The sequence below is a fragment of the Hyperoodon ampullatus genome, assembly GCF_949752795.1.
Source record: "Hyperoodon ampullatus genome assembly, chromosome: 1".
NCBI classification, from domain to species: Eukaryota; Metazoa; Chordata; class Mammalia; order Artiodactyla; family Ziphiidae; genus Hyperoodon; species Hyperoodon ampullatus.
In genome coordinates this window covers 194,828,706-194,855,752 of record NC_136914.1, presented here as the reverse complement: position 1 = coordinate 194,855,752, position 27,047 = coordinate 194,828,706, and the positions used below count along the sequence as shown (strand labels likewise).

Sequence of the window (27,047 nt, the reverse complement as noted above, 5' to 3'; positions counted from 1 at the left end):
TTGTTATTTCCAAAGAGGAGAAATGTAGCTTCTAGATTCACAATTTAGAATTGTGTGTAGTATTTCCCTCAGGAATCCTCATTCCTGCTCTACCCTGTTTGGCTCTCATAGTGTCTCAGACTTATACATTGCCTTAGGCTAGCTTTGAAATCTAATTAAATGACAGGAACAGGATCCTGGGGTGGGACAGGATGGGGAGTCATCATGATTTTCTTTCTGATGAACTGAAGTCCCTTTCAGATCTCTGTGGAGAATTAGGAGCAAAACAAGGAACCACAGTTGAGGTTCAGATTCACCTTCAGGGCATAGTCACCACAACCCAGAAGAATTCATGGAAACGCTATACACTACATACAACTGCAATATTCTTTTTTCCTTGTCCAGTCTGGGACATGGTGAAGCTCATCACAAGAGCCAATGTGTGGGTTATACTCATAGTAGTGTACTGTTACCATGGAACAGTTGTTTATGAGATGACTTGAGTTGTCTTAAGAGCACAGAACATCTTATCCAAAGTACAGAATGCCCTTGGATATAGCTACCAGAACTCTTAATTTCCCACCCCTGTGGTGACCAGACAGACGCTGTGAACACTGTCTGGATTGAAAGGAAAAAATAGAAGTGGTTTGGAGATTCCTGACTTCCTCATGGACTCTAAGCCTGCTGTCACCTCCATCTGTCTGAATTTCAGCCTCTACTTGTATGTCCTGCTCCGGTAGCCTCATCTTCCTCAGGTTAAATGTTAAGAACGTGCTCTGGGGAGCTACGCTGTTCTTGTCCTCTACAGAGGATGGTTTAGAATGAGGATTCACTGTCATAGGTTTAGTGGGTGGTTTGACTACATTTTCCAGATAAGACACTTCCTTGATCAAGGACTCACATTTCTTTTTTAAAAAATTTTATTTATTTATTTTTTTTGCGGTACACAGGCCTCTCACTGTTGTGGCCTCGCCCGTCACGGAGCACAGGCTCCGGATGCGCAGGCTCAGCGGCCATGGCTCACGGGCCCAGCCGCTCCGCGGCATGTGGGATCTTCCCGGACCGGGGCACGAACCCGTGTCCCCTGCATCGGCAGGCGGACTCTCAACCACTGCGCCACCAGGGAAGCCCAAGGACTCACATTTCTTGAGCAGGATTGAGATCATAAGGTATAGATAGACCCACGAAGGTTTTAGTTGACTTCTACCAGATCCTTACTGCTTTTTTTGTTTTTCTCTCTTCCTCCCAAGTAGTCAAAATAGTAGCCCTCTTCTTGGCTCAGCTTCCCCCTAATCAGAGGAAGGGAATTTATATGGGACTTTCCTACATTAACTGATAATACTCACTCTAAAGAACCCTTTAAAACCTAGTCTCTAAAAGTAGTGGTACATTATGACATCTGTAGGTGAATTTGTATCTTCCATATAAAAAATATTTTCGGATTGGAAATTTGTAGGATTTGAGGAGAGCTTGCTCTGTGTTTGTTAGTTACCTATGTAGTGGATGAACTGTTAGTATTTTTTTTAATGCTGTTTTTACCAACTGGTTACTTTTCTCAATAATTAAAAACTCTGTTTAGTACTTAGGTGACATACCTCTGGTGTTTGAGCCCAGCATGAGCTTAGCCTGCAAGAAGTATTCTTTTAGTGAAGACTTGCTGATTGAGTAAAGGACCAAATACAAACAGCAGTTGTTTGGTCATTATTTACTTTCCTTCAAGGGTCATCATAGTATTAGAACTTTTGTAGTTAAAATACAGATTAAGGTAGAGAGATGGGTAATCTTCATATTCTTCCCCCCCAGAAAACTTTCTTTAGTCACCTTGGTTTCTTTCTTGTAGTTTCTCAACAAATTGCCCTTCACTTGAGTGAGACTTCATTGGCTCAAATGCCTGCAGAGTTTTGGGTGGCCAAGAAAATGACTGTATATAAGCTTTTAAGTGGAAATTATTTATTTATATAGTTTTCATAAAACATAAGTGAATGAGGGTTTCTTTTTCCTATCAAAAGTACGTAACTGCCAGCAGCATCAACCGTGACCTAATCTTTGGCACGTGAAAATGATTTTCCAGCAGCCAGATTCACAAAGTGCTTGTGGAAGGTGCCATCTCTGGCATCTGAGGACCCCTAAGGTTCCTTTGGAGACCAAGATGCAGTAGAAGAACCTGTGGTTACAGTAACTCTTCTCTTCAGCTGGAGCTTCAAGCTCACAGCTGGTATGTATACCTTCTTTGTAAATTAGATATTTTCTTGAATCCTTCCTACGGGTGGAAGACAAGTGTATTCAGTCCCTTGACAGCATTCTTTTCCTGGCCATTCACCAGGCTGAGGGAGTTTTCACTGTCTTATTCTATTCCAGAGGAAGCCACGTCTTTGGAAAATTAGTGTTTAATTTCCAGGCCCTGAGGTTACATATTTTACTAAGCCCACTTGACTAATAAAGGAAATTCATTAATGACTGCAGTGAATTAATTCCACATTCAGTTTCTTGTTCTCTGTAACTGGAATAATGTTAGTTATGTGAGGAAGTCCCCAAGCCATCAGAAGTTGTTGGGGTGAAGTATGAGGACCCACTGAACTCTGATATTTAGGGTACACACATGATTCTTATTGCATTGTTTGAATGAATGTGATTCCTGGATCCTGCCCCAAGACTGCAGTCAGGGTTCACTTGGGCTCTAACCAGCAGTGTTCCCTTGGCTGATGTGACTCAGTAATTCTGATCATAATGGGATCATTGGGATAGCTTTCTGCTGTTCTGTCTTTAAAAGCACTTATTCTCTGGCTTAATTATTGCTAGTTTATTTTCTCACCTTCTGAAAATTACCTGTTGGTTGGAAGTCATTCTTCCAGTTAGAAACAGGCACTTAGAAAACAATTACCAGTATTAAGCAGTCTGGTTTGGGGACAAATTTTGAAGAAGTTGAATAGAAAGACAGCCTTCCTGTCTGGCGATATAGCTTTCTTACTGCCTCAGCAGCTTCCTATTACAGGAACCAGTAGTACTTGGCTTTCCTTCTGTTTGTAGCAATCGTACGCCATTCAGCCCTTCAGCCCTTGTGCCTGCTGCAGAGTTCTTCCCCTGCCCCTCCAGGTTGTGCTGCTTTCCTTCTCCCCAGATACTGATTCCTGTGGAGCTCTACTGTCTGATGGTCTTTGCACACTGGCTGTGTCCCAGGTCATCATCTGTCTTCCCTGTCTGCTCCTTTCCAAATGCCATGTGTAGGTGTTTGAGGGAAGTGGATTCTTGGGTCGTTCGCCAGGGGTAGGACTAAGTCTTTTGGACTTAAGCCATGTGAGTGGCCTGAAAAGAATGGTCATACCTGGAGGAGGTGCCATCCAGTATCAAGTAAACAATTACCTTCAGGCAGTTTGGATCCAGGTAAGTAACTGCTATGTGTCTCTCCATGGTACCTTTTGATGAGGACAATTTTAGAATATCAGACCTTTGGAATGGTCCAATTTCCAAGTGCCTTCTGTACAGGTGTTTTGCAAATATACCAATATAAAGGTATACTTAGAAGAAATATGGTGAGGTGTGCAGACCAGACCTCTGGATTTATAGCAGGGTGTAGGATGAGTATGTTTTTACTGCCTTTGTAGCAGCTTAGTGTTTCCTGGCACATTGTAAGTGCTCAATAAATCATTGCTGCTGTGATCATTTTTAGTACTATTATTTAAGAATTCAGTGTGAGAAGTTAGTATGGAGAGTTCTCAATTGGGAAAGTATATACTCTTAAAATCTTTAGTTTTTTTTTAATTGTAGAGATTTACTTTAAGCCTGTAAACATATTGCCTCTAGTTAAAATGAATTAAATTCTTTTTTTAATTAAATTCTTTCTATAGCTTGATCTTAATACAGTAGTGTGACTTTAGTAATTGCTTTCAGTCCTAGAGGTCAGTAAGTAGAGCTGTTTCTTATTAACTTGTTAGGGTACCTGAAATGCTTTGCCTACCCAGGGCCCACTCCAGTGGACTAAGCAGTTACAAATTAGAACAGGAGGATTGCTGATAGATCATTTCTTTTATACTGTTGCTGAAATTCTGATTATATAAACTCTTAAATTTTTTTTTCATTTTGTTTTCAAATATCCTATGAGGAGCTCCCCTTCTTGAGCTGTAAGACTGGTGTAGACACTCTTCATGAGACTTAACATGGGTTTTCCGTTTCTTAATTACACTGCATGATCCTTACATAGTCCTTCCTTCTCCTGGGCAAGAGTACCTTCTAAACATTTATACCGAACAGTGTTTATTTTCTTGCAGTTGAACTGGCAATGATCATGGACCGTTTGTATGGCGGTGTCTGCTATGCTGGCATTGATACGGACCCAGAGCTGAAGTACCCCAAAGGTGCTGGCCGCGTGGCATTCTCCAATCAGCAGAGTTACATTGCAGCCATCAGCGCTCGCTTTGTGCAGCTCCAACACAATGACATTGACAAACGGGTAAGCAACTGTTCAGGGTATAATTGCTATGGGAAAGAAATGAAATTTATTCTGTGGGCCCTTGGGGAGAAAAGCACCTTGTGATCAAAGTGAGCAGCTCTGCCGTACATGACATTAGTCCATGAGTCCATCTAGGCTGCCTGAAAAAGAGAGCGCCCTTCGTATTTAAGGCGTTAATGAACTTTCTCTCTCACTCGTCTCCAGGGTGATGTTACACTTATGAAAATAACACTGCAGAATTTAGCAAAGCAAACCAGTGCTGTTCAAAATATGATGCCAACAGCACGTTAACGAAGATTGAGAGCTGTTAAATCTGCTTGACCCATGTGGTACTCTTAAAACAAACAAACTTGAACTAACATTTAATGTTAATATTCAGGAGTATACATAAAATTTTGAAGTTCTGGTTTCTTTTAAAATTGCAAGAACATAGGGACTTCCCTGGCATTCCAGTGGTTAAGACTCTGTGCTTCCACTGCAGGAGGCATGGGTTCAATTCCTGGTCAGGGAACTAAGATCCCACATGCCACACAGCATGGCCAAAAAAAATTGCAAGAGCATACGTGGTAGCAGTCATTGGAGCCAAATAGCTGCTGTCCCCTCCAGTCCCCTCTCCAGCTCCCATAGTTCTTCTGCTCATACCAAATATGCATATCCATTACTTGCCTCTTTGCTCATTGGTGTTACCTACCTGACAAGTAGAGGCACTCAGATTTGCTAACTCTCATCTAAACGGGGCAGTAGAGCTGTAGGGCATTGGTGTGCTCATTTGGGTTTGGAGACAGACACAGGTTTAAATCCCTTAAATTCCAGCTCTGCTGCTATTTGGAAGCTTGGGGGGAATAGAAGGTGTTAGTAGCTAATCTGGGACCTGTATGGATAGATTAAAAGATCAAGTGGGAGAACATCAAGTCTTAAACACCTCCCTATGCAATTGTACAGTGGTTGTTAATACTTCCAGCAAAGGCTGTTCTTGGGGCATACACTGGACTAGAATAAGTAAAGTAGTAAATATGTTGTATTACAAAGTTTCACCTATACTCTCTATGGTTGACTGACTAATTTTGCGTAGTAGACCTAAGTTTCTTAGGAGGTGAAAGTTTCAACTGGTGATGAATTTTTTTTATAGTCAACAAGATTACATTTTCTTTAAGACATAGATCAAATTATAAAAGCCAGTGCTTAAAATAAGTAGTCTATTTGCTGCATCTACTGGGATCCTTAAAAGTAAGTAGTGGTGGTTTGTTTTTTAATTAAAATGAATGAAGTTTTACAGAATTTTGAAGCACTCTGAATCAGTGGAAACTCAGGGGTGATAAACATTCAGCTCCATTCCTAGTTTTCAAGTGCCCACAGCACCCCTTCTGTATCAGTAATTCCCCTACAGACTGTAAGCTCCACAGAGCTTACCCATTGCTTGATGTATAGATACAGTAGATGCTTGATAAACCTTTGTTGAATTGACAAATGGTGTTATGTGGAGTGTTCTCTTAACTACTGCTGCTGGTGGACTTGCTAGTGCCTATACATCTGTGAGTCTGAAGCCCCAGATTCCATTCCATTTAGACCACTCTTGCCCCCATCACTGGTGATCCCAGGCAATAAACTTAACCTGAAGAGCACTTATGTTCTCATCTCTATCAAAGTAGCTTTCTTTGTTCCCCTCTGAAGCCAGAACTAATGAGACTTCTCAGGAGGTCGGTCCTAGAGATGATAAAAGAAGGTTCCACTTGCTCATGCTTATATCTTTCCTTTGCTCTGACCCTAACAACCTCCTGGCCTATTTCTTAGTTAGAAGGAAGCACACTTACCCCAGGGATTACAGTAATCTTTGAACCCCTTTAAGCATCATAGAAAATTCAGGCACTGTTTGTTTTATTGCCTGCCTCTACTCTCACCCCTGCTATGCTCATGCCCTCAGCATTGATTCCCATACGACTTTGACGTAGGTAAAAAAGAAAGAAGTGGCTTTTCTTTTGTTAGTGTAATCATAGCTCATGCTATAGCAATATATTTGGCACATCAAACTTCTCAAGACTCAGGAAAGCCATTGACTGTTTTCTGCTCATTGTATTTGGGTTAACCATACCCTCCATATCTTAGAGTAGTTCTTGATAAACATTTAGGGTAACAGCCAGTTGTAATGGAAAGAGTATGGAGTTTGAAGCTAGAACAGATTCCACTACAGTTAAACCTTTGCTGCACCAGTCACTGGTGACTCAAGCAAGTTACTCAGTGCCGGGAGCCTTGGGTCCTCATCTGCAACTCCCTCCTGGGGATGGTGTGAAGATTAAATGAGATTTGAAGATTGAACAGCCAGAGTCATATGGCAGTTAATAGATGTTTAACTGGCACTTGTTGGTTAATAGTATTCATCTTGCTGGAAGTATACTAACACTGTTGTTAATATTACGTAGCTTGAATTTTATCGGTTACTCTGCTGAAGATGCAGTGAAAAAATACACTGGTTAGTGAAAAGGGCACTGGCTAGAGTCAGATGACCAGGTCTAGATCTGGTCCTGTTCCTGGTGGGCTGTGTGATTTTGAGCAGGTCACTTAAATTCTGAGTTTCAGTGTATAATGAGGGCAGTAGTAATAGCTTTGTGTATCTGACTAGATTGTTGAGAAGCCCAGAAGAGATACTGAGCAAGAAAGTAATATATACAATGTGACTCACTGGACACATGTAGAGTGGGACTGTTGTGGGCAAAAGAATGCCATCTCCATCCACATGGTGTCAAAAGGGACCTATCAGTTCCTTCAGTGCCCTAGGATGAGAGTCATCTAAGTGGGAGAACTGGAAGTCATTGAAAGTGATGGATTCCTTTCTCTCCCTGTCTCCCAGCTCCATCTTCATGCTCTTTGTTTGCCCTGACCAAGGTGCAGACCATTTTCTTTATTATAAGAGAAGGAAGTCAGCTTCCATCTTGAGTGGGGCTCCTTTTTCACCAGTCTTCTGTGAATATTACACTCCTTTCTCCCAAACTGTTACTCTATCCTCTTGTTTTCTTCTTGCTTTGAACATGGCCAGCAATACCTTGTTTTGTTGTCTCTGGCATTCTGAGCCTCTGTTAACTGCACCGTTTGCTGTAGATGCTTTTTTAGGTTGATTCTACTTTTATATTTATGTGTCTTTCTTCTAAAGCTTAAGTTTGAGCTTTCCAGAGAGCTCCCATTATATATAAGCATATTAGTATTTCCTTAGGTAATGCCCTTTTTCTTTCTCAGGGGCTCTCTTCTTGATTGTCCATGGAGAATTTCTGTTGTTGGGCACACCCTTCTTTCCTGAATAACCCTTCCAGGTTTTTAGCAATAGTCTCATAGCTAAGGTTTTGAAGCTTTGAAAGTCAGTGGCAGGTGTCTACCTGTGCCCACAATCCCTTTGCCTTGCTATTGCAAATTCCAAGATGCTATAGTCTTTTTCTCCTTCATTCTAATGTTAGCCTAAAGTTGCTTTTAAACCGAGGCCTTGACTATTTTGAATAGCTTCAACCTTTATTATCCTTCTGGTCAAAGGAATCTCTTTTGCTGTCTGTATCATTATAAATGCAGATTCAGTGGAATCAGCAGATTTAAAAAACAAAAACAAGTATAGATGGCATTTTACAGGCCACTTGCTTCGTGTTTGCAGCCCTTTCCTCTTTCACTGTTTGCCCCATATGGAGACTGGGAAAGGGCCTTCTGCAGAGCAGCAATGTCTGGAATCATGGAAGTTCTAGCACTGTTTAAGGTGTATGTTCTCAGGCTGCACCTTTCCTAGGTAAACTGTGGGAGGTAAATGAAGAAGGATCTGATTGGTATATTTCATTAACCTCTTTTATATCCAACCACCTTTTTTCAAAAAAGACATCTCTTTTGAGAGTTTATATGTTTATGTATCGTCGTCGTTGTTGTTATTGCTGCTCTTTGGCTAAGCTTTTAGATGGAGTGATTTATGGGGAAAATACAACCTTTATAGATTTGATTTCTTCTCATCATCGTAGAGACTTCTGGCTTGCCTATGAATATAAAATATGCCAGTATGCAACAGTTACAGAAACAGTTGCACCTATGGCTTTGGCACTTTTATCTCTGCTGTCATCTCACTCATCCATGTCATCATCTTTAAAGAAGAGGTGATTTAAAAAATTTTTGTTTTGGAAACAACTTTATTGAGATATAATTCATATACCCTACAAATCAACAATTTAAAGTATTCAATTCAGTTTTTAGTACATTTACATAGTTGTACAATCATCACCACAGTCAATTTTAGAACACAGGAAAAAGTATTTGAATGTGCATCCTTCAAGTCTGCAATAAAAGGATCAATTGAATAATGACCCCAGTGAGGACAGGGAGTTGGGGGATAGTGCATTTATCCTGTATAATTTTACTCAGCTCATTATAGGGAGGGGATCCTACTTATTAACTTGTGCTCTTTGAAGTCACAGGAACAAGGCAGCCCAGGCTGTTGGGGCAAATTTCTGCCCCCTGCTATGGCAGTAATTAGGGTCCCCCAAGGATATGTGACTTGTTGGAGTGGGCTGATAAACGTACGCATCAACAAGCTTTTCGCCATAGTATGCGCAGCAATGGGAGGACTAGCAGAGGTGGAAGAGGCTTCTGATGGTAGTTCCTTACGCAGCTGCCGTGATCTTGACTCTGCCACCTGTGCCCAGAGATCTGAATGGGAGTGCTTGGCACTTGGCTGACACTCAGTAAGTGTGTAGAATAAACTAGGATGGTATATGGGAGAGCAAGGACTAGAAGCAACCCCAATTCAACTTTTGCCCAACTCCATTCTTTACATTAAAAACTAAAGTGATCTTTTAAAATCATGATTTGAATCACATCTTTCCCCCCTTTAAACCTTTTGATTATGTTCTACTGCTCTTTGGTTAAAGGTCAAAATCCTTAATTAACACCGCCTACATGACGCTTCGTGTACTACATACCACCTCTGCCTCAGCTCCCATTTCCTCATCTTAAGTCAATCACAGCTGGCCTTTTTCTCTATTTTACAGGGCGATTATGGATACTGTTTCCTCTGCCTGCCTAAAGCTCACTTTTCCTTCAGGTCTCAGCTTAATTGTGAAAATTTTAGGAATCCTTTCTTCAGTGGAGCTTACATCTTCCCCATAGATCATTTTCATAATACCATCTATTATTCCTTTGTGGCATTAAATACCTCTGTAATGAAGCAATGCTTTAATGTCCACCTATGCTTCTAGACTCTGCAGTCGATGAGGGCAATCAATGACTGTGTGTCTCTCGTGTTAGCTACTGTATACTCAATAACTGACACACAGTGGACACACATTATTTAATTATATTTGAATGAATGAATGAGTTGTTGAATGAATGCTGATTGAGAACTTCCAGATGGGAAGCCCTTTGGCATGTCCAGCTGTCCACCAGAGGGCACTCTGCACAGCTTTCTTTTTTTACTTAGTTAAGCACGCACTTGAGTAATAAAGAAGTTTGGGTTTTGCTGTTTAGCATATCAAAAAGTATTCTTTGACACTTATAGTACATTAAAGCTAGACTTTAACTTGGGCATGACCTCATCCAACCCCCTTTATTTACAACAGAGAAGAATCTATGAGAGGCTTGGAGACTCTCAAGACACCTGTAATTGACATGAGAGCTGCCTCTGCTTATGGAACTCCCTTCCCGAACGTTGCTGCTCATCCAAGGTCTAATGTTTCTTTAAACCCACTTCTTCTATGAAGTCATTTTTCCACAGACCTGGGTAGGAACCCCTGAGTTGTGTTATAGGTCCTTTAGTTAGTTTTATACGTGTTTCCATATTTCATGTAACTTTTCAGGTGAACATATACTGCACAGAGCAGGGCACGTCTGGAGTTTGATATCAGAATTTGTCAGTATGTCTATAGGTCATTTTGAATATTAACAAAATGAATTTGAAATTTTTTTTGGCAATTGTTTTGATTTTAATTTTTATGTTGTCTTCATGTAAACCCTTTTTTAAGTCAGTGTGAGCCAATGCAAGTCCACTGGATTATAACATTTAGTGAAACTGGCATTTTTGCTGTCATAATGACCCTTGTTATTGAACATTATTATAAATGAGACAAATACAATTCATGCCTCAGTTTTTACTTCAAAAGAGAAGTTATTAACATCTTGAAATAAATCCTTTAAGGCTTACATTTATGCATATTTTATGGCTAATGTTCAACAGTCACTGGTCAACTGGTTATTCATCCCTATGATGACAATATCGAAGTTGTATGATACCCAACACAGGGTTCTCAGCATTTCTTCTGCCTTGGCATACACTCTCATGGGTAACAGAGGCTCCCTAGAACACTAATGCGGGGGGGTGTTTATGTATCTAAGGGTCCCACACCCACTCCTGCCATCATCACCCACAGAACCATGACTGCAGTAAAAAAAAAAAAAAAAAAGTGTCCTGGCTTAGGAACTGAGACATCTGAGTTTATACTCCTAGCTCTTCTCCCAGCCATGATGTGACCTTGGGCAAGTTACTTAACCTTTTGAGGCTTGATTTTATTGTCCCAAAGTAATAAGAACACTAGCCTAACAATCTTAAGGTTTATTACACAGATAAACAATGAAGGTGAAGAAGTGCTCTGGAAAGTTATTAGGCTGTACAGATGTTGATTTGTATCATTGCTGAACTTGGCCTATTTAAACTGTGCTGTTGGTTCCTAACCATATGTCCAAGACTAATAGTTGATTTGCTCTCTTTTTTTTTTTTTGTCTTTTAAAGTGCCTACTCAGTTGCACTCAGAATCTTTAATATAAGGATAATGAAATAGTTGAAGTTGACACTAAAAAAAATAAAAAGAAAAAAGAAAATTTAACATACGTGCCAATCTATCAACATGCAAGTTGGATGTTAGTCAAGACATGTATGTAGAGACTCAAGTTTCCTTTAAAGGTGTAAACACCTGGATGCATTTTCTATTTAAAGGATTGAAGGTGTTTCTCTCTTTAGTCTAGAAAGAGGTGTTTTTACCAGTATCTTCTCTGCTAATGAAAAGATTTTGAACCTGAAATTTAGTAAAAGGTTAGGATTAAATTTTACTTATATTCTTTTGAACAGTGTTTCTGTGAAAAACTGGAACAGTTTAAAGTATTTAAGTACAATAAGGGCAAAAGAGGGCACCTGTACTCATTCTGTCTGTTTTAATGGTATTTTTAGAAGTGATGCCAAATGAACACTTAAGATGTGAAAGCTCTGCTAAATCCAGTTTTCTTTATAACTCGTCTAGGTCACTTACATATGAAAGATTTTTGTAGTGTGAAAAATGAGATCATTAGAAAATGGGTAATCTTTTTACATGGCCATTTTTCTGCTCTTTTGTCTACTCTCCATGGTCCTGAGAAAATTTGTAAGGGTAGAATCAGTTGAGTCTCCCTTAATCTAAAAAAAAAAATACGATTTGATTTATGTGAACTATTTCTTTATAAAAATCTCAGGGATCCCTCCCACAGCTATTGTTTAGCACAGCTATTGTTCTAGTAGAAAGGATACTAGACTAGAATCAGCCAATCTTGGGTTTAGTCTTAACTATACCTACTAATTGTGTAGCTTGAAGGAAGGACGTGTATATGTGTGTTAAAGTGGTTTTGAAAACTATAAAGTACTCTGTCAATACACAGTGACACTGACAACACATTAATTTACATGAAATCATAAATGACTAATATTTGAGCTCTTCTGGAAGATGTTTATTAGACAGTCTAATTGGAATTTCACATTATAAAAGGAGTTAAATATTTCAGGCAAGATAGGGGTAATGTTGGTTGGTTATTTGGGTTTTTGAAACAGGAGGAGGAACTCTCAGTAGGCAGGTCTGCCCTGCCCAGGAATCTGTCCCTAAAATTAGTTCCCCAAATCATCATTTCCTACATTGTTCTCCATGAAACATGAATCCCTTGGGATTTTAATATTTATTTTACAAAAAAAATCTTTTTCTGAGTCAAATGAGTTTAGAAATGCTTTCTTGAAGAAAGTTAAATAGGCTAGTTTATTCTAGGACTTCTTGGAAGCTTTTATATACTAATCTCATTGTGAACATCCAAGAAAGAAACAATATGCAATTTTACACAAATTTTTTGATCATGGAACTCTTCTAAAATGTACCATCTCTTGGGAATAGTGTTCCAGGGAACCCAGTTGAGTAATTAGTGTTTTCAGCTTCTTTTCTTCTTTCATGCTCAAAATCAAAAGTTTAGTAAGCAGTTGATTGTTTTTCCTTTCCTTGGTCCTTTTTCCAAGTTTGTCCCACCCACAATATAGTCTCTCTCTTTTTTTTTTTTCCTTATTGTGGCGAAAAAAACACATGAGATCTACCCTCTTAACAAATTAAGTGTACAGTACAGTATTGTTAACCATAAGTCCAACGTTATACTGCAGATCACTAGAACTTTTTCATCTTGCATAATCGAAACTTTATACCCTTTGAACAGCAACTCCCCACTTCCCCCTGCCCCCAACCCCTGGCAATCACCATTCTACTTTCTGCTTTCTATGAGTTTGACTACTTTAGATTCCTCGTATCGAATCATATGGTGTTTGTCCTCTTGTGAATGGCTTATTTCATTTAGCATAATGTCCTTAAAGTTCATCCATGTTGTCACATGCGACAGGATTTCCTTCCTTATTACTTCTGGATAATATACTGTTTTATGTATATACTACATTTTCTTTGTCCATTCATCTGTCAGTGGGCATTTAAGTGCACCCACACCTTGGTTATTGTGAGTAATGCTGCAGTGAGCATAATAGTGCAAATATCTCTTCAAGATCCTGCTTTCAGTTCTTTTGACTACCCAGAAATGGAATTGCTGGACATGTGTCTTCTATCTACAAAGGGTTGGGGTGGGGTAGCTGCATATTCAGAATGCTGGGAAGGGCACTGGAAGCGTGGTTGCTATTCTCTTTAGTATTTGTAGTCCTTCATCTCTTGATTTCTTGAGATTATCTGTTGTATCTTTCTAACACATCAGTCTCTATATAAGTAGGGAAAATAGTTTTGAAATCAACATACCATTGGGAAATAATGTTCCCTTGACTCTATTTTAGCTTAGTGTAGAAGACCTGAGAGTCTGACTTTGTTAGCTAATTTGGAGCTTTCTGATACTTTTATTTAAGGAACATTGTGATAGTTAAGCCATAGCACACCGTATTTGCTTTGAATAGCACTTTTTAGAATAACCCATTTTTTATTTAGTGAGATGTTATCCACTGCACCTTTCTTTGCAAGCACTTCAAGTACTTCACACATTTAATCTTTTTTCCTCTCTTCACTAAAAACATATTGGGCCTGAATTTTAGCTAAAGATTATCAAAGGCTTTATATTTTTAGCCTACATGAAGATTAATATGAACTAGTAACCATACTAACAGAAGTGCTGATAATACTACTCTTTGTCCCTGGCCACAGCTAGAATATATGAGATGACTCAATAGTAAAAGAAGTGAGGGTTCTGACGACCTGTTCCCAGACTATTTCTGCTCCTAGCCTTAGTCTGGGACTCCCACAACCCAGCCTTTAACTTGCTGCTGTTACTGGCCCTGGCCTTGATCTGGCTTGAAAGTTTCCTAGCTGTAGCTATAGCTATGTTTGGTTTGACCCTTTGAGAGGAAACAACACCCAGAAGTGAGTTCAAATATTTTCTGAATACCACATGGGCTTATTTTGAAGCCCTGGGAGTCTCAGAGCCTTTGACTAGAAATAGCTTTTAAAATAGAGTTTGGGTCATCTTAAGAAAGAGAGAAAAATATTCCTCTTCTCTGAATGGCATGGGACGTTTTTGTCTTGTCTCTCCTTCCTGGTCTTGACCCCTCATCTCTTCTGTCCTTTGCTCTCTTTTTATTGTCTTCTCCTGTGGGATTGTGATAATTTTTAACGTGAAAACTCTTTAGAGTGATTAAGTGTTCTTCTTTCCTTCTCATATTTGAGTTTAGACGCTGTTTATGAGATTGTTAATGGGAAAAAGACAACCACAGTTTTTTAAGTAGTTATCTCAGTAGGATATTCAAGTTTTTTGACCCCAGAATGCAGGGGTATCAGTCAGTTAGCAGTTTCTTGGTGAGTGCTTATTTTTACTTGGAAGAGCTGGTCCAAACCTCTAATATAGTAGAGGAAACTGTGGCCTGCAAGGTTATGATGTAGCCAGTTCAATGGATAGAGCCAGAGGGCTCTGCACGTCTGCATCCTGGGGGGTTAGGGAGTGGTGATGCCATGGCAGTCATGCATTTTATAGATTTAAAATGACTTTCTTACCCGTTGTTCTCTATATGATATACTCTTCTACTACTAGGAATTGATTTGGGGCTGATTTATACCCTCACCTCCAGCCCCACTCCCAAGCAGCATGGAAGGAAATGAGATTAGAGAGTGAATGTATGATGTATGCAGGATTCTGTCAGCTGGACCTTCTTTGTTTCATGAAAACGTAATCTTAAGACCAACAGAGCACTCACAGATCTCTCTGTGTTCTATAGACATATAGCAAAGGCGTCAACATTAGCACACATGAGTATGTTTCCTTGTGGGAAAGGAATAAGGGTGATTTAAAAACCTTTCTTCCCCTAGCCCTTGAAAATATGAAAAATGGTCAATTCCATCCTTTGAAAGGTAAAAAGAAAATAAAATTCAACCATTTTCGCTGTGTTTATTTTAATCTACCCCAGATTTCTTCTAAAATTAATAACTGTGAATTTGCTATAACTGGAAGTTTGTGGATAACTTTGTTGCTAAGGAAAAGCTATTTTCACGTTGCTGCTTTAATTTCCTAGGCATCTGTCATCTGCTTTCTAAACAGCAGGATTCCAGCTCATAGTTGAAAAACTAAAAATTTATGTTTAAACATTCTTAGTACTGCCTGCCGGTGGAGGACTTGCTTTAGCAACTGTAAAGACACCGTGTTTAGTGGGAATGGTAATGAGGTTACTGTGGATTTTAGGCCTGGATAGATGTACTCTGTGACACATGCCAAGAAGATTAGGAATACATTATGTTTTTTTTTTTTTTTGCGGTATGCAGGCCTCTCACTGTTGTGGCCTCTCCCGTTGCGGAGCACAGGCTCCGGACACGCAGGCTCAGCAGCCATGGCTCACGGGCCCAGCCGCTCCGCGGCACGTGGGAACTTCCCGGACTGGGGCACGAACCTGTGTCCCCTGCATCGGCAGGTGGACTCTCAACCACTGCGCCACCAGGGAAGCCCTATGTTTAAAGCTTTGAGTACACCAAAAAAATTGGTCTTTCCAGGAAGCATGTTGCTCCAGATGATAAGAAATGGCTTACCTGACTTCTGGGCAGGCCTTTCCAGACAGTTATCCCTGTTAAATTATACCTCTTCACTTGGCCTCTTTCTCCAGTTTGTCCACTCTGACTCCATTATTTGAAATCATTGCTGCTGCTCATCTTCCAGCCACTTGTAAACATGCCTTACCTGCCTTGGGACGGCTGGGTATCTGACAGACTTAATTTGTTTTTTTTTCCTGTCACCAAAGGGCAGACTGCAGCAGGGGCCAGCTGTTCTTAATATGACCTTTAGCACATAATTCAAGCTGAGCCTGACCTTGGCTAATGCCTCCTTTCTCATTTCTACAACCTTTCAGGTCCAAGGAGAGAGAACTCTGGACCTGTGAATAGTCTATGGTCTCCCTAGGTATCACCTCTCTGCCACCAAGAGCTCTTAGTCATTGCTTTGTTTACTTTAGGAGGTCATTATGTTGACCAATATCAAAATGACTGCCAAGCAAAATATTTTCCCTAGCTTGTTAGAAACACAACAATGTCAACATTGAGATCAGTTTATTAAAGTATGGCTTTTTCTTCACCTATATCATTCTACATATATTATTCCCTTTTCCATCTTTTTATAGCCACTTATCCAGTATTCCCCATCAGTCTTCCTTATCTTTAATAGTTATCCCTCATCAATAAGTTACACATGTTCTCAGCATCCTTGGGTATGGTCACCTCCATTAGGTGTGTAGTATGAATTCAAGCGTTTCTCTCTGTAGGAAGTTCTCATCTCCTGGTTGTGTAAATCTCTTTGAACCAGAAGGTCAGCTTGGTGATTTGATTGGCTCTGTGAAGGGCTCTAGTATTTGAACTTTAATGGTCATGTAGATCACTAATGTGATCCCAGTAGGTTGGTGTCTCCAAAGTGCTGTAGCTTAATGATACTCCAGGTGTTTTAGGTGGTTAACAGAGAAGCCTCTTTTTATTTTATGTTATTTTATTTTTATTTTATTTGGGGGTATAGTTGATTTACAATGTTAGTTTCAGGTGTACAGCAAAGTGATTCAGTTATACATATACATATATCTATTCTTTTTCTGTTTTTATTTTAATAATTATGTATATGTGTATTGGGAAAAATAGAATTAATCTGGATAGTCAGGTAAAACATCAAGTAATAGTACAGATGGTATCAGGATATGCCAAAAACTACAAATGGTTGGGAATGCCTTTAAGAAACTCTCAAATAGACCATAAATTATTTTAGGGAAGAACTATGTCTTGTTCTCCATTGTATTTCAGTTTTTAATACGGTGGCATATAAGGAATAGGCACTCCATAAATATTCATCAAATGAATGAATCCATTTGAGCCAAAATAATCACCCTTCTTTAGCATAAGTACCACCTAACTACCAGTGTTCTTCATGCAGCTACTTCTCTTTGTTGATATAAATTGTCAGAGGTACTGCTTGACTGTTGCCCTTTGAGAGGCTGTGGTTGCCACTTTGCACATGTGTTTGTGGATCATTTTGACTCTTGGTGTATGTCCTACCTTTTGGGCAAGGCTGTACTCTTTGGATCAGTCATTGCACACAAGTGCTGACAGCAGCTTTGCAATAATAGCACCACTCACCTATCTGGAAGGGAGCCCTCTGGAAGGTGTCGGGAAAGGCCTCCGAGAGCACAGTGGCAGTCCAGAAGCCACATCCTTTACTTTTTTGTCTCTATTCAGAGTCTTAGTTAATGTGTGAGATTTAGCAAATGTGGTTATCTAGCTTTTAATCCAATTAAAATGATTGGAAGTTGCAAAATTATAAAGGGTCTTTGAAAGGTATTAATAGAAGTGGTAGCAGATAGACACATTTTGAAGGAGGTGACAGAAAAAGTGAAAACTGTCCACTGCATTGTCCTACTTGCACTACTATAAAGGACTCTGATAGTACCCTTTGCTTAAGAGGGGGAAGAATAAATAGTACATTATAGGAAGATTTCTATCAAGAAACATCAAAATTCAAGATGTTTAGCACCAAAAAGAAAAAATGTCTGCTCCATGGAAAAGTAACTTATGAGAAATCCATTATTCCTTAAGGAAGCTGATAGAATAAGGTATCAGTGTATGCCTAGGCCTGGTGCCTCTGGCATGATAGGGCTTCATGGTAGATCTTCTGAAGTACTGTGTTGACTAGATCCCTCAAAACCCCTCATGCAGTAAGGAACATTGGTGCCAAGCTCAGCTGGAAGCCTGAATACACGGAAGATGGAGTTTATTCATATTGCACTTTCAGATATCAGCATGAATGTATTACTTGACCTTACGTTTATTTGTTCAGTGTTCTTCAGTTTGCCGTAGGTGCTTGTATCCATCACTCCACTAGATCTTAATATCCCCATGTTGTAGAAATCCTTTCAAAACAAACACTAATTCAGTCTTTTTCATGACTGCATGATATTCCACAGGGTAGATGTACCACATTTTATTTAACTGTTTCCCTATGAAATGGAGCAGGACCATGTGGGGCCCTCCTGGGTACAAAAGCCCCTCTGTGTCCCCCGTTTCTTGTTTGTAGAAAAAGGCGTTAGTCTCCTAGGCCTTCCCTGAGTTCCAAAGAGCAGACTCAAGCAGTTACTAATTAGGAGAGTGAAGAAATGCAGAAGCAAAGGAAAAATAGTCAAGAAACAACAGTTCAGCGATGAAATAGAGTCCTAGTTCCTCCTCAAGGGAAATACATAACAATCTGACACATATCTTTGAGTTGTTCTGCAGGAACTAAGACCCCACCCCCACCCCCACCCCCCCAGTGGAGGATGGTGACAACATGCTGACCACAAACTCACAGACCCTAGACTGGTTGGAACCAGAAGGTTGATGATTAAGATTCCTGAAACACCACCCTGTTACCTCACCACCAACCAAACAGAAGAGTCATGCCCCCTGCAACCCTCACCTCAAATGTTGCCTTTCAGAGCCCTTCCCTGAAAGCCATCAGGGAGTTTGGGTCTTTGAGCATGAGCCTCCTGTTCTCCTTGCTTGGCCCTGTAATAAAAGCTGTACTTTCCTTCACTACAACTTTGTATCAGTGAATCGGCTTTGCTTTGTGATGGGCAAGCGGACCCAAGTTCGGTTCCATAAAAGTAAAATTTCTGAACACTGAAGATAAAGAGAAAATGTTACATGCTTCCACGTGAAAAGAGCTAGTTACTATCTCCTACAAAGGAAAAAAAAGAAAGAAATTGGCATCAGAGTTTTCATCTGCAACACTGGAAGCTAGAACACCAAGGAATACTGTTGATTAGTCTGAGAGAAAAAGATGTGATCCCCAAATCCTGTATTTAGTCAAAGTATTATTTCTCTGTCAAGAAGACTTGGAAGAACACTAGTAGCTTTATGCTATTCTAGAAATAAAAATGGAGAAAATAATCACAGTTGTAACAAAAATCATAAATTACTTGCAATGAACCAAACCATAAAAATAGGATCTACAGGGCTTCCCTGGTGGCGCAGTGGTTGAGAGTCCACCTGCCGATGCAGGGAACACGGGTTCGTGCCCCGGTCCGGGAAGATCCCACATACTGCGGAGCGGTTGGGCCTGTATGCCATGGCCGCTGAGCCTGCGCATCCAGAGCCTGTGCTCTGCAACGGGAGAGGCCACAACAGTGAGAGGCCCGCGTACCACAAAAAAAAAATAAATGAATAAATAAAAATAGGATCTACATAAAGAAAGATTTAAACATAAAAAAATAATGATAATCTTTAAAAAATAATCAAAGCAACTAGGTCTGTATGAAAAAATTAAGGGCCAGGTTGGCCTTCTTAATAAGGATTAGAAACTTAGAAGCTTCAGAAAGAAATAAATGTATTAGACTATGTAAAAATAAAATACATTTAAATGTCAAAGATGCCCTGAGAAAAGTCAATAGGCAAATGATGGATTTGGAAAACAATTGCAGGTTTACAAAGAACTCTTAAAAATTTGCAAGAAAAAGACATACAACACAGTGGGAAAATGGGTAGAAGATAATTCACATAAGAATTCACAGGCAATGCACCTAAAAAGATGTTCACATTTATTCATAGTCAGGAAAATGAAAATTAACGTCACTTTATTCTCATCAGACTGGAGAGCATTTAAAAGAGGTGATAATTACTTATTATGTGCTGATAGAGATGTGAATTGCTACATTTTAAAGAAGCGAACTAGCAAAGTCTTAAAATTAAAAATACCTATACTCTTTGACCCAATAATCCTACTGTTGGTTGTTTTTAATGCTATAATCCCAATGCTTAGAAATAAAACCACAGATGTGAGGACACATGAAAGGCATATTTATTGCAGAATTGTCAATAGTGGCAAAAAACTAAAAAACAAAGTAAACGTACATGTATGGGTGTTACCCAACCGAACTTGGGTCCCCTCACCCGTCACAAAGCAAAGCCAATTCACTGATACCAGGTTGTGGTGAGGCATTTATTGCAGGGCCAAGAAAGGAGAATGGGCAGCTCATGCTCAAAAGACCCAAACTCCCTGATGGCTTTCAGGGAAGGGCTTTGAAAGGCAACGTTTGAGGTGAGGGTTGCAGGGGGCATGACTTTCTTCTGTTTGGTTGGTGGTGAGGTAACAGGGTGGTGTTTCAGGAATCTTAATCATCAACCTTCTGATTCCAACCAGTCAGGGGTCTTTGTGCTTATGGTCGGCATGTAGTCACCATCCTCCACCTGGGTGAGGGTCTTAGTTCCTGCAGAACAACTCAAAGATATGTGTCAGATTGTTACGTATTTCCCTTGAGGAGGAACTAGGACTCTGTTGTATCTCTGAACTGTTGTTTCTTGATTATTTTTCCTTTGTTTCTGCATTTCTTCACTCTCCTAATTAGTAACTGCTTGAGTCTGCTCTTTGGAACTTAGGAAAGGCCCAGGAAACTAAAGCCTTTTTCTACAAACAAGAAACGGGGGACCCAAGGTGGAGGTTGTATCCAGGAGGGCCCCACACCGTCCTGCTCCTTTGCAATCCCCTTCCCTTTTTAAAATTTATTTATTTTTTTAAAATAAATGCATTTATCTTTGTCAGCATTGGGTCTTCGTTGCTGGCCATGGGCTTTCTCTAGTTGTGGTGAGCAGGGGCTACTCTTTGTTGTGGTGCGCGGGCTTCTCATTGTGGTGCGCGGGCTTCTCATTGTGGTGGCTTCTCTTTTTCTTTTTTTTTTGCGGTACGCGGGCCTCTCACTGTTGTGGCCTCTCCCGTTGCGGAGCACAGGCTCCAGACGCGCAGGCTCAGCGGCCATGGCTCACGGGCCCAGCCGCTCCGCGCGGCATGTGGGATCTTCCCGGACCAGTGCACGAACCCGTGTCCCCCGCATCGGCAGGCAGACTCTCAACCACTGCGCCACCAGGGAAGCCCTGTGGTGGCTTCTCTTGTTGTGCAGCACCGGCTCTAGGTATGTGGGCTTCAGTAGTTGTGGCACGTGGGCTTAGTTGCTCCACGGCATGTGGGATGTTCCCAGACAAGGGATCAAACCCACGTCCCCTGTGTTGGCAGGCGGATTCTTAACGACTGCGCCACCAGGGAAGTCCCTGTTCACTTTAAAATGGTTAATTCTTTATGACTTTAACCTCAATTTAAAAAATTAATTTAAGGGCCTCCCTGGTGGCGCAGTGGTTGAGAGTCCGCCTGCCGATGCCAGGGGATACGGGTTCGTGCCCCGGTCCGGGAGGGTCCCATATGCCGCGGAGCGGCTGGGCCCGTGAGCCATGGCCGCTGAGCCTGCGCGTCCGGAGCCTGTGCTCCGCAACGGGAGAGGCCACAACAGTGAGAGGCCCGCGTACCGCAAAAAAAAAAAAAAAAAAAAAAAAAAAAAATTAATTTAAGCTCTTAAAAAAAACTGAGGGACAAAATCCCCCACATAACCAAAATGCCACTTTTACACCTAAACAAAGGTAACATTAAAAAAAATATATAGGGCCTCCCTGGTGGCGCAGTGGTTGAGAGTCCGCCTGCCGATGCAGGGGATACGGGTTCGTGCCCCGGTCTGGGAGGATCCCATATGCCGCGGAGCGGCTGGGCCCGTGAGCCATGGCTGCTGAGCCTGCGCATCCGGAGCCTGTGCTCCGCAACGGGAGAGGCCACAACAGTGAGAGGCCCGCGTACCACAAAAAAAAAAAAAAAATATATATATATATATATATATATATATATATATTACGGAAAGTGTCCTTTGTGCTAGGCTTGAATCTCCTTAAGTACTCTTTTCACATGTGTATATATTACAAAGGGCTATTGTCTTTCTCCTCTGGCAGCTTTCTTTTGCTGAATGTAAAAGACCAATCCTCTCTCTCACTGCTGGATCCCCTTTTCTGGGCTTTTTGGGACTCCGATCTGGTTGCTGGAGCACCCTGAGTGTAGGCGTCTACCTGGTGGTAGAGGCAAAGCAGTCCTCAGCTCATGGACCGAAGGTGGAAAAGCTGGCTGCTCCTAGTTCCCCACACACCCTGCCTCTACCAGTAGTCCTCCCACCTCAGGGCAGAAGGGACTTAGTCCACCACTTCGCTCCTTCTTGGCCTTCAAGTATAGGGAGTTCAGGCCAGGTTACATACGCTTTCATGAGCCTACAGCTCCCTTCCGCCAGGAGCCCACAATCTCTGTAGATCACATTCTTCCCCAGATCTATTCTGTCCTCAAGTTGCTTGAAGATAAGGAGAGATGCTGACCAAGGCAGAACTATAGCTAGGAAATGCCAGAGGAGCAAAGTGAAGTATTAAGTTCAAAGGAGGAAGGAATAGTTCCCTGTGGGACTGAAAGGCTGGGCCTATAGTTAATTTTCGACAAGGTTGGTGAGACCATTCAATGGGTAAAGAATAGTCTCTTCAACAAATGGTCCTGGGGCAACTGGATATCCACATGCTAAAGAATGAAGTTGGACCCCTGTTTCACACTATATACAAAATTAACTTGAAATCAGTTAACCTAACTATAGGAGTTAAAACCATAAAATTCTTAGAAGAAAACATAGGGGCAAGTCTTTTTTTTTTAAAATAAATTTATTTATTTAATTTATTTATTTTTGGCTGTGTTGGGTCTTCATTGCTGCACACGGGCTTTCTCTAGTTGTGGCTAGTGGGAGCTACTCTTCATTGCGGTGTGTGTGCTTCTCATTGCGGTGGCTTCTCTTGTTGTGGAGCATAAGCCCTAGAGCACGTGGGCTTCAGTAGTTGTGGCATGCTGGCTCAGTAGTTGTGGTGCACGGGCTTAGTTCCACGGCATGTGGGATCTTCCCGGACCAGGGCTTGAACCTGTGTCCCCTGCATTAGCAGGCGGATTCATAACCACTGCACCACCAGGGAAGTTCAGGGAGCAAATCTTCCTGACCTTGAATTTGGCAGTGGATTCTTAGCTATGACATCAAAAGGAAGAACAGCAAAAGAAAAAAATAGATAAATTGGACTTGCTCAGAATTAAAAACTTTTGTGCATCAAAGAACATTTTCAAGAAAGTGAAACACAACCTACAAAATAAGAGAAAATATTTGCAAATCATATATCTGATAAAAGTCTAGTATCTAGCATACATAAAGAAGTCTTATAACTCAACAACACAAAACAATCCAATTTTTAAAATGGGCAAAGGGCTTGAATAGACCTTTCTCCAAAGAAGGAATACAAATACCAACAAGTATATGAAAAGATGCTCAATGTCGTCAGTAGGGAATTGCAAATCAGAACTACAATGAGACATCTCTTCATACCTATTGGGATGACTATAATCACAGAAATGGAGAACAAGTGTTGGTGAGTATATGGAAAAATTGAAACCCTTTTACATTGCTGGTGGGAATGCAAAATGGTACAGCCGCTGTGGAAAACAATTTGGCAGTTCCTCAAAAAGTTAATTATAGAATTGTCATATGCCCCAGCAATTCTACTCCTAGGTATGTACTGAAAAGAATTGAAAACAAATATTCAAACAAACATATGCACATACATGTTCATAGCTGCACCATTCACAATGGCCAAAAGGTAGAAATAACCCAAATGTCCATTAATGAATGAATACATAAACAAAATACCATATATATACATGCATATACATACACAAACAATGGAATATTATTCAGTCATACAAAGGAATCAAATATTGCTATATGCTACATGGATGAACCCCAAAACATTATGATTAGTGAAAGAAGCCAGACACAAAAGGTCACAATTATGTGATTACATTTATATAAAATATCCAGAATAGGTAAATCCATAGAGACAGAAAGCAGATAGGTTGTTGCCAGGGGCTGGGGAGGGAGAGAAGGTAGGGAAAACTGCTTAGCGGCTACAGGGTTTCCTTTTGGGGTGAAGAAAATGTTTTGGAACTAAATAGAGGTGGTGGTTGTACAACATTGTGAATATATTCAACGCCACTGAATTGTTCACTTTAAGTTTGTTAATTTTATGCTAAGAAGGAAAGAGAAAAGAAAGACTGGGCCTCACTGGGTACAGGAAATTGTTGGGTGGGCTGAGCATGTAAGGTGGGAAGAAAGTGCAGGTAAGTTAGAGACCAGGTCGAGTTTGAGTTGGGGACTAGATGGGAGGGAGATTGGGGCAAATCCTGAAGGCTCTGGCTTACATTTGAGTTGCAGGGGACAGGGAGTAAGTACTCCATTATACTGAGGCAGCTGGGCTTACTCCTGAAGGTAGGGGAGAGCCTGAAGGGCTTTTGACCAGCCAAGAAACATTTAGAAGGCAGATGATTGAAACGTCTACCTGGACATAGGAGAACTGACCCAGGGAAGGCCTGGAGCTTGGTGGCCAGTGCAGAGGCCATCAGTATTGGACAGGTGTGGATGCACGTTGTGGTGGCCTGGACTAGAGAGGAAGTAGGGGGAGTGATAACTACACTTAGTGAGGGCATCTGATGTGCCAGGCACTGTTCTGTGTGCTTTATGTGATTTAGCTCATTTGCTCCTCATAGGAACCCTATAAAGTACGAACTGTTCTTTTCCCCCAGTGTACAGATGAGGAAACACAGGCTCAGAGTCCCTGAGAAATTTGCCTGAGGTTGTATAGCTAGTAATGTGGCTGGGATTTGAACCTAGGCAGATGACCCGAGAGCCACTACAGTTTTAATTATGATGCAGAGATGAATGTGAGATTCTTTTTTTTTTTTTTTGAAGCCCACTCTCTAACCTGTTAGGTTGAGGAGGGAAAAATAGGAGGAAGGGAACTGGAGCCAGAGCAAAGACATTTTCCCCCTTGGGTAACCAAGGGCTGGGACAGGTCATCTCCAGTGGGTCTTCCAAGCAGAGACAGAACTCCAGAGGAGGCCGGCGAAGGGGCCTTCAGAAGGGAAGGTCCAGGAATGCCAGAGCCCAATCCCAGGCGTTCCCTATGTCCCTGCACCCCCCATGCTGTCCCCCATCAGCCCCTCGGTACCCTGCCCCGTGCCCTGCTGGAACCTCCTGGCTGCGTCCAGAGGCAGCCCAAACTGTCAGGCAGTTGGCTCATGTCTAAAAAAATGTGGGTCCCCATCTCCATAGCCCCAGTGGCCACAGTGCTTGCTCTTCCCCAGAACGGCTCTAGAGGTCAGCGTGGGAAGGAGCCTGATCACAGAGACTTGCCACCTTCCTGCTAATTTCTAACATTTGGTATGAAAACTAATGATTGTCCGTTTCTGAGGTTCTAGGAAGCGGACATGGGGGAAAACTGTGGTAACTTTTGTTCTTCCTTGCTTCTGGTTTTCCTCTAACATAGCCTGCAAGGCTGTGATGAAAAGTTCTCTATTGAAGCTTCCAGTCTTGGAGGGAGATTAAGGCAATAAAATCTAAAAAATAAAAAAGCCTCAATTGTAGCTTCTTAACATCCCCCCTAGTCCCCCTTTGCCTGCCATCCATTGTGAACAGTACTGGGAGGTTAGTCTTTTGAAAGCCTTATGCTTAAAACATCGAAGCCCAGAGCCTCACAGTCACCCTTCAGCTAGACTTGCCAGCCTCAGTGGGACTTCCCCTTTGGCCCAGCTCCTGCCAAACTTCCCCAAGTACGTGCTCTGCCTTTGCCTACTTTTGGGCTTTGTCCTTGCTGGTTCCTCTCCCTGAAATGCTGTTCGTGCATAGCCGGGTGCTTCCTGCCTTCAGGATTCAGCTCATGTGCTTTTACCTGTGCTGCCTCTCTTAATCCTCACCAGCACCCTTTGAGGTAGACCCTGCTATGCCCATCATATAGATATCCAGATGTGTGTGTGTGTCTGTGTGTCACCGTTACCCCCAGTTTACAGATCCACATATAGAGCAAACAGAAGCACAGAGAGAGGTTACTGCCATCACACAATTAGTAAGTCGTAAGTCAAGGAGCAGATCCCATACTCTCAGCCACTGTCTGATACCAGCTGAGTTCAACACCGAGTCTGACTGGGACATATTAAGCTCCATTATAAATGCTCAAGAGGAAGAAATGTGAGGAAGCTTTGCTAAAATCTTTTTTCCTGTCTTTCCTCTTTGGGTCCAGGTGGAAGTGAAGCCATATGTGCTGGATGATCAGATGTGTGATGAGTGCCAGGGCACACGCTGTGGTGGGAAGTTTGCCCCATTCTTCTGTGCCAACGTCACCTGTCTGCAGTATTACTGCGAATACTGCTGGGCGAGCATACATTCCCGCGCCGGGCGGGAGTTCCACAAACCGCTGGTGAAGGAGGGAGGTGACCGCCCTCGCCATGTCCCGTTCCGCTGGAGCTGAGCCCAGGGTATACCCAGCCACAAGTACTGGAGTAGATAACAAGGAGGGAAAAGAGAGGGCACTGCCTCAGGGCTTACAGTGTTCTGGAAATCTGTGCATTTGTTCTCGATTTTTAAAGAAGAAATGGGTCTTTTTATTATTATTATTATTTACAGTCATATTACTGAACTCAGTGTCCAGTATAATACAGAATTGCAGAGTGTATAACGGTACTGATTTGCACTTTGATTCACACCTTTGTCTGCTTGGTACCTTAATTTCTTACACCTGATTTGTCACTTGTAGACTGCCATTCTCATCAGCGGCCATCAGGTTGATGTCTGTGATTTTTTTGTTTGTTGTTGTTGTTGTATTGTTATTGTTTTGATCGTTTTTGAACTGGAGCATGCACTTATTTTCAGAAACTTAGAGAATCGCCCCTAGGAGAAGACTTACCAAAGGTAATACTCGTGAGTAGGTGGCAGATGTAGCAAAAACTTCACAACAATTCAGCAATCATTAGCTGGGGTCATTTAGAGTAAGGAAAACCCTTAATGAAAATAAGCCTTTAGTTGCTCTCTATTTTGACATGTAAGGATACCTCATAAGCTGAATCTTTATTTTTCCTTCATGTTTAATTTTTGTTTTGCTGAGGATTTTGGTTAGATCTTTTAGTGTTATGTAAATTTATGCTG

At 41.3% G+C, this 27,047-nt stretch overlaps 1 protein-coding gene across 7 annotated transcripts in view; it reads left to right on the top strand.

The window, feature by feature from the left end:
• The window catches only part of CPEB3 (cytoplasmic polyadenylation element binding protein 3), a gene marked incomplete at both ends in the record, with an annotated part of 179,931 nt that extends 153,558 nt beyond the window's left edge, over positions 1-26,373 (top strand). For all 7 annotated transcript variants that reach the window (XM_079702412.1, XM_079702414.1, XM_079702413.1 and 4 more), the window contains 2 exons: positions 4,245-4,426; positions 26,146-26,373. In XM_079702412.1, the coding sequence (XP_079558538.1) occupies positions 4,245-4,426; positions 26,146-26,373 (410 nt within the window). The remainder of the gene's footprint in view (positions 1-4,244; positions 4,427-26,145) is intronic.
• Between the last annotated feature and the right edge of the window lie 674 nt (positions 26,374-27,047).